This window comes from Cyprinodon variegatus, unplaced genomic scaffold (assembly GCF_000732505.1).
Source record: "Cyprinodon variegatus isolate N-32 unplaced genomic scaffold, C_variegatus-1.0 Scaffold140, whole genome shotgun sequence".
NCBI lineage: Eukaryota > Metazoa > Chordata > Actinopteri > Cyprinodontiformes > Cyprinodontidae > Cyprinodon > Cyprinodon variegatus.
The window spans coordinates 1,183,124-1,189,997 of NW_015150593.1; the positions used below are offsets into that span (position 1 = coordinate 1,183,124).

General features: G+C 41.0%; 1 protein-coding gene across 1 annotated transcript in view; it reads right to left on the reverse strand.

The window, feature by feature from the left end:
- The window catches only part of nr2c1 (nuclear receptor subfamily 2 group C member 1), a 12,174-nt gene extending 5,739 nt beyond the window's left edge, over positions 1–6,435 (reverse strand). The window contains exons 1-9 of the mRNA XM_015376715.1: positions 6,282–6,435; positions 3,930–4,063; positions 3,555–3,788; positions 3,319–3,397; positions 3,035–3,214; positions 2,805–2,955; positions 2,377–2,473; positions 479–663; positions 129–282 (exon numbers count right to left, since the gene is read on the reverse strand). Of these exons, the coding sequence (XP_015232201.1) occupies positions 129–282; positions 479–663; positions 2,377–2,473; positions 2,805–2,955; positions 3,035–3,214; positions 3,319–3,397; positions 3,555–3,788; positions 3,930–4,001 (1,152 nt within the window). The 5' untranslated portion in view covers positions 4,002–4,063; positions 6,282–6,435. The remainder of the gene's footprint in view (positions 1–128; positions 283–478; positions 664–2,376; positions 2,474–2,804; positions 2,956–3,034; positions 3,215–3,318; positions 3,398–3,554; positions 3,789–3,929; positions 4,064–6,281) is intronic.
- Positions 6,436–6,874: the final 439 nt, after the last annotated feature.

The window sequence follows — 6,874 nt, forward strand, 5'->3', positions numbered from 1 at the left end:
GCCACATTCTTAAAATGAAAACGCATTTCTGAAAATGCGTTTTTATTTTAAATCAGGTAACGATTTGCTTCCATAGTAGATCAGGGTTGGCACGAGCAGCGGTTCTGGTGAAACGGCTCTGCTTTTACCTTGAAAGGGATGTGGCTCTCAGAGAGCAGCGGCCCATCCAGCTCTATCACCGGACCCGACTGGTCTCCTGACATCAGCTGCATGGTGGTTTCTAAGGACTCCCCAGCTGAGCCGTCATCAGGATGTAGGACTTTGGCTAACGTGTCAAAAGCTCTGAACATAAAACAATCAAATAAACAACCCAAAGAACTCTTATTTCAAAACAAATGCATTTATTTATCACATTTACAATTCCGTTGAAGCTTCAACTGCCCCTGAATTTCCCTCTGGAGAACCAGGGTCCAAACATGCAGTAACAAAAACACAACATCCATATCGCATCTTTTTTATTCCTCATAACAACTCTCACCTGGTGATATCGCTCGTGTTCTGATCGTCGCCTTGCATGTCAGTCATAGAGCTATCACCATTGCTGAGCGTTTCAGCTCCCATTGCGTCATTCCCACCGTCACTTAGCTCCCTCGTCTTGTTAAGGTGAGCAAGGGATGTAACTACATTTGCCAACGTACCAAGATCCCCCTGAGACAGATCATCCTGTGGGGAAAAGCAGTAATGTTACTATTTTTAGGTCAAAATTTCATAGGTGACCAGGTACCTTTTTTAACAATTACCCTTGAATTTATTACAGACATTTCTTCACAAGAAAAAATTTAAACATGGAGTCTGAAAAAACAGCAACTTTAAAAGTCATGATGAACAATTAAGCCGGAAATCATAGGTGTCAAGTAACAAAGTACAAATACTTTGTTACTGTACTTAAGTACACTTTTTAGGTATCTATGCTTCACTCCATTACTTATTTTTCTTCCTACTTCTGACATCTACTCATTACTTTTTCCACAAGAATCTGTACTTTCTATTCCTTGAATTTTTAAAAAAAACGTCACTCGTTACTCTTGGCTTCAGATAAATGTTTATAAATATTTATTTCACGTCATGTGCGCCATTCAATGCAGATCATTGGCTCCAAACTAGTGTGATTGGGTGAGTCATAGAACGCAAACACTCATTGGTTAGCTAAAGGAAATCATCAGAACCAAGCAGGTGTTCTTCAAACTGCTAACGTGAATTGTCTATGCCATGCTACAATGTCGGATTCAGAAAAAGATGTTGGAATGTCTGAAAGGTCGGACACAGGGGAGAACGTATCGGGAGATGGAGACGGAGACAAACAAGACCTCCCTCATCCTTGGAAGAGGAATTTTTCAAAATAGTCGTAAAATTGAGCTTTCAATTCATATAGCTGCATCTGGCTGTTTTTTTAAAGGTTACTTTATACTTTAAGCAGTTTTTGGAGCACATACGTTTTCACTTTTACTTGAGTAAAGAGGTCAAGTTGATACTTCGACTTTTACCAGAGAGTTTTTAAACTGCAGTATCTATACTTCTACTTAAGTAACAAATATGTGTACTTTTGACAGCACTGCCGGGAATACACAGTACGATTTTTTGCCCTTTTCACGCCGATTCTCCAGTCGTGTGAGAATTTTTCGATTGGGCTGACTTTCAGCTGGATGGTGCGTCGTGTAGGTTACAAGGGGTAACGAGGGGCAACCTCTCACCACCACCTCCCAAACAGGAATCATAAGGTCAGGGGGAAAATCAAACATATCTGTAATTCAGTCGGGCACCCTAAGGTGGCATTAGGCAAATTGCTCAGTGGGCAAACAAGGATTCCTTTTCTTCCTCTTCTCAGAAAAAAAACAACACAGAAGCATGGCAGGGGTCCCAGTGAAATGGAGTTCTTTCTGTAAAATTAACAGACCGTAGTAGCCACGTTTGCTCAGCCATGCCTTTGTCCAAATACGTCGTCGCCTTTTCTTTTTAGGGCTTTCAGCACAAAATTGCACAAATTGCCAGGGCAGCGGGTTTCCCTCTAATGAGCTTCATATTCCTCTTCAACTCGTATGGCTTCCAGATAGATGAGTCCAAGTAGCGCCATCTCACTGAGGAGCTGAGTCCAACGTGTTTTTTAGACGAACAGTGTGAGCTATGCAACGATTGCCCAGCTTTAGAAAGATGACGTGATGGACGGACAGAGGAATGGAGGCCAGAGAACTGAACAATTAGCAGACAGATAAACGCCAAACTAATAAACGGACTGATATATAAGAAAATGTGACAATAGATATAAGGAGATTATGGATGAAAATGAACAGTCTGGAAATAAATAACAATTTACTTTGAAACATTTCCCCGACTGGAGGATCTCTGCAGCTAATTCATTTGTTATAACTTGGATCTTACTTTATCAGGGGAGGCAGGAATCAGGATTGTATTTTCCAGCTTAGGGAACGGCTGCTGGATGTTGAGCATCATGCTGGACTCAAGCAAACTAGTGGATCTAAAAAAAAAAAAAAAAAACATTCATCATTAGACAGCCATGATGATTAAATATCCGCAGATGGAAATATTATATAAGCTTTATTATATTCCTATTAAACAAATAGTAATGAGTTGATATATGAGAAATTGAGTTATTACAGTTATATAATATGATATTAGAGTGTTTGATTATGCACAGCTAAGCGTAAAGCAACAAAAAAAGTGTTGAAAAAAAAAATATTATAGATAATTAAACAGAAAATTGATAGCAAACCTGTACATTGTTTGGTATCAACACTGCAGACATAGTTCAAAGTCAATTGGACATCTGATCACTGTATATTACGTACCGAGCAGTTTCCTTCTCAGAGACAAACGTGGGCGTGGCAGCCAGAGGGCTACAAAGATTCTTCCGGATGTAGATCTTTTCCGTAGAGGCCGCACAGTTCACCGATTTCTCTCTGGTGGCAACTTCGACAGGTTTCCGTTCACACTGCACAGCTAGAATATCGGACAGTGGGCAGGTGAATCTTTCTTAACATGTTTTTAAAGGAGTATTTAGTGTAAAGGGGTCTCTTACAATCCTGTTTCATGCCCAGAGCTATGCAGCGCTGCAGTCGGCAGTACTGGCAGCGGTTTCGGTGTAGTTTATTAATTGCGCACTCTCCGGAGCCTCTGCACGTATACACCAGGTTCTTCCTTATGCTACGCTTGAAGAAGCCCTTGCAGCCCTCGCAGCTGACAGCTCCATAATGACGCCCTGAATTAAAAGAAAATGTAAAAACATATTTTAAACAGATAAAAAAAAGGTTTATATTGCAGCAAAAAAAAGTGTCTCTGCTTAAAGTAAACAGTTATTTCTACCTGATGCCTTGTCGCCACAAACAACGCAGTACTCCACCATCGGCTTGACAAGAGACTGGTCTGCGCCTTCGGTCACAAACTGACAAACAAGCCGACACAATGAAAAGATTTAGTACGCTAAACCCAGCAGCGGGTTTAGACTGCCCAAACATGCTCATGCCGCAGTCATCTGAACCTTTAATGGCCTGTTTATAGAAACTGTATCCTGGAGACGTCAGGGTGTGTTTGGGTAGTACCTGGATCTGCTGTCCTGCCAGTTCAGGGGCAGCGAAGAGCAGCTGGTTCACCCCGGAGCCGTCAGAAGAGGCCAGTATCACCTTGTTGGGAGAGCCTTCCTGCTTGGCCAGAATTACCTTCCCGCCGGGGGAATAGTCGGCATTCGCTAAGATAAACTGCTGTTTCCCAGGGGAAGGTGGTTCAAGTGCTGTTACTATTTGGATCCTCTGTCCAGTCTGCTGATCAGTTACGATCTATCACAGGAAAAAGATGTTAAAAGAATGAAGGATTATCTAGATTTCTAGTAGACATAAAAGATGGAGCTAAGCGCGCCTCTGTCTTTACTACCAGTAAAAGGAAAAGTTTTCTTTAGGGTGCATAGGCCTCTGATTCACCTGGATCCGATGTCCTAAAGCCATGTTGTTGTCTGCAGACACAAGCTGAATCTTGTGAGTCAGTCCATCCATCCTATTGTGTGCACACCTTCATCCGCTGCTCCTCACATCAGTGCCCCATGAGGAATACACACCTGAACAGCAAAGACCATCACAGTTCAATTACCTCACAATATGTGCAGATATGTCGCACTGGGACTGCTGCAGAAAAATCAGCTTTTCAAGACATAAACATTTGAATGACAACATAATTAAGACCTTCTACTGAAACCATCTTGTGACCTTAGAGCAAGCTTGGTAAGCTATAAATACTAATCTAAGCTGTGCTGAATACGGTGGACTTTGTTAAGCTGAATTAGAATATGCACTCAAACAGGGAAGTTTGGTTAGATTCAGCACCAAGTGATATTACGATTATAGCGAAAGAAAACCCTAGTAATTCAGCTTCTCAGACAATTAGATTACTACATTAGATCAATTCCTTAGCCACCATCCACAAAGAGAGTAAACCACAAAAGGTTGATTCTAAATAAGATAGATATTCACAAAGTACTCTGATAAGGCATATTAATGGAAAGTTGAGTTGAAGGAAAAGTGCAGTAGAACAAGGTACACAAGCGGCAGCGGTAAATAAATCGTCCAGAGCCCAATAAAGCATAGACCATTTTAGAATTTGCAGAAGACTGTGGCAGGAGAATTGCTTTGAGAATCACCATACACACACATTACACACACATACCCATGATAATGGCTGCAATAGTCGCATGTCTTGTTTTGAGCAGCTTCTAAGTCGAGTGTGTTAGGTACAGCTGCAACACTCTATGCTTCCCTCTGTTGACAAGTTTTATGGAGATTCTGAATTTACTTTCCAGCAGAACTTGGGACTTAAGCAAACTGCAAAAGACAGCAAAAGCTGGTTCAATAACCACGTTGTTACTGCGGTTGTTTGGTAAGCCAAGTCATCAGATCAGAACCTCATAGGGAATCTTTGGGTATTATCAGGAAGACGATGAGACAGCAGACCCAACAGTGCAGACAGCCTGGGCTACTTTAACACGTCAGCACTCTAACAGGCAGTAAAGGGAGATCTGACCCATTATCAAACGTAAAAATGGATAGATGCACAGAAGGCCTGCATTTCTGGATTGAAATTTGTTGCATTGATGACCGTTTAATAATAATGTAAGCTTTTGTATAAATTAAAAATTGTAGTTTTTATTACTTAGACAAATTTTATTGTCGGTTTGTATACACAGTGTATGCAAAATGAAATTTAGTTTAGTGCAGCTTTTCTTTGCAGCAGTGATTACATGTAAACAGTGTGGGAGAAAAAAAAACATGATGCAAAAAAACACATTGATATTAGCTGTAAACAAAAGTAATATGATTGAAGAATATCTTTTTACTTAACGGCAAAATAAACATAATTGATTATCTAATGTATTGCTGTAGAGTTGCAAGCAAAAGTAGGATGTAAAACCAAAACAGCGTAAGAAATGTTTGAGCAGATTCTGGTGTAGAAACAATCAGTTTGTATTTTAGCATCGCATCCTCATCTCTCCACAAAAGCGATGTAATCGATTAGAAAGCTTAGACTCAATCCGCTGCAAGTTGTCTTGATTAGCAGGTATAAACTGTTTATCATGTTGGATGTCAGGATGTGCTAGTCTGAAGCCTGCAGGAGGCTACCGAGCTGCGTTAGCAAAAAATCCCCACAAAACTACACAACAGCAATGCGAAGTGAGATCGGATGAGTCCTAAAAACACTAGGTTTACACATGCCACTAACAGCCGGCTACTTAAAATCCATACGGAAGATAAAGGTATTTCTTTTCCTGTCGGTGAAAGGTCAACATTGAAGGGTTAAAGCGCGCTAGGGTTCAAGGCCCATGATGCCGACAGAGACTGCTTGTTTGCGACAACCGGTCTGTACAGCTTTATACTGGATCTTTACCCTCATCGTCAGACGGAGACAGCCGAAGCTTTCACACCATACCCCGCTGATACGAAGCTAACCTGCGATGCGGACGCTTTAATTTCTGAATCTATGGAGCGGCGCTAGCAGGAGAGGTAGCAGTAGCACTGTTAGCCGACTAAGCTAACCAGGCTAACTGGATGGTTACTGGATGATTACTTTCATCCAGTGGCTCTTAACGCCCACCTACTGACAGGTGAAGACATAAAAGTATTCCTTTCGTATATGCATACCTGAACCCGAAGGAGCTCCGGACTAAAACAAGTTATATTTGCCGCTTGTTAGCTAGTGGCTAATAGCAACCTCCTTCCTGTTTCTCCAACGGCGCGAAGCTCTCGTGACCCTGGAACACCTACGCAGTAATGAATGTACCTTACCTGTTGAAAAGTCGATGTGTAAGAAAGGGTCCTGCTTTTAATGAAATAATATTGTGTTTTCTGCGGCTGTTGGGAGGGTCAGAGTTCGTGACCTTTTTTTTATCAATAGAGGGTTTGTCGCGCATGCGCATAGAGACAGCTGCGGTGTGCGTCCGTCAGAGCGGCTGCGGTGCGTTTACTGTCCGTCATCTCTGCAGCCAGCATCTCACCGGCTCCTTCTGGTGATTTGAATGACATGGCTGGTGGCTATCACTTATCTGTATTTAAAAAGAAACCTGAATGAGGCAAAAAAATATATATATTTTTTAAACCTTTTTAAATGTTCTTCTTCTTGTTGGATTTATTGGCGGTTGGTAACAAACATTTAGTAGCATTACCGCCACTTACTGGTATGGAGTGTGGTTTGTGATGGACTATCTACTTAATAAACATATATATAATTTCTAAGGGAAAAAAAAAACAAAAACTACATACTTATTCATAACTTTGTATTCTACCCGTCTATATTTTACACACATTCACACTCTCTATAATTAGATTATATGAAATAATTTAGTTTTCTTTAAAAATCGAATAATTATTTGTATACGTTT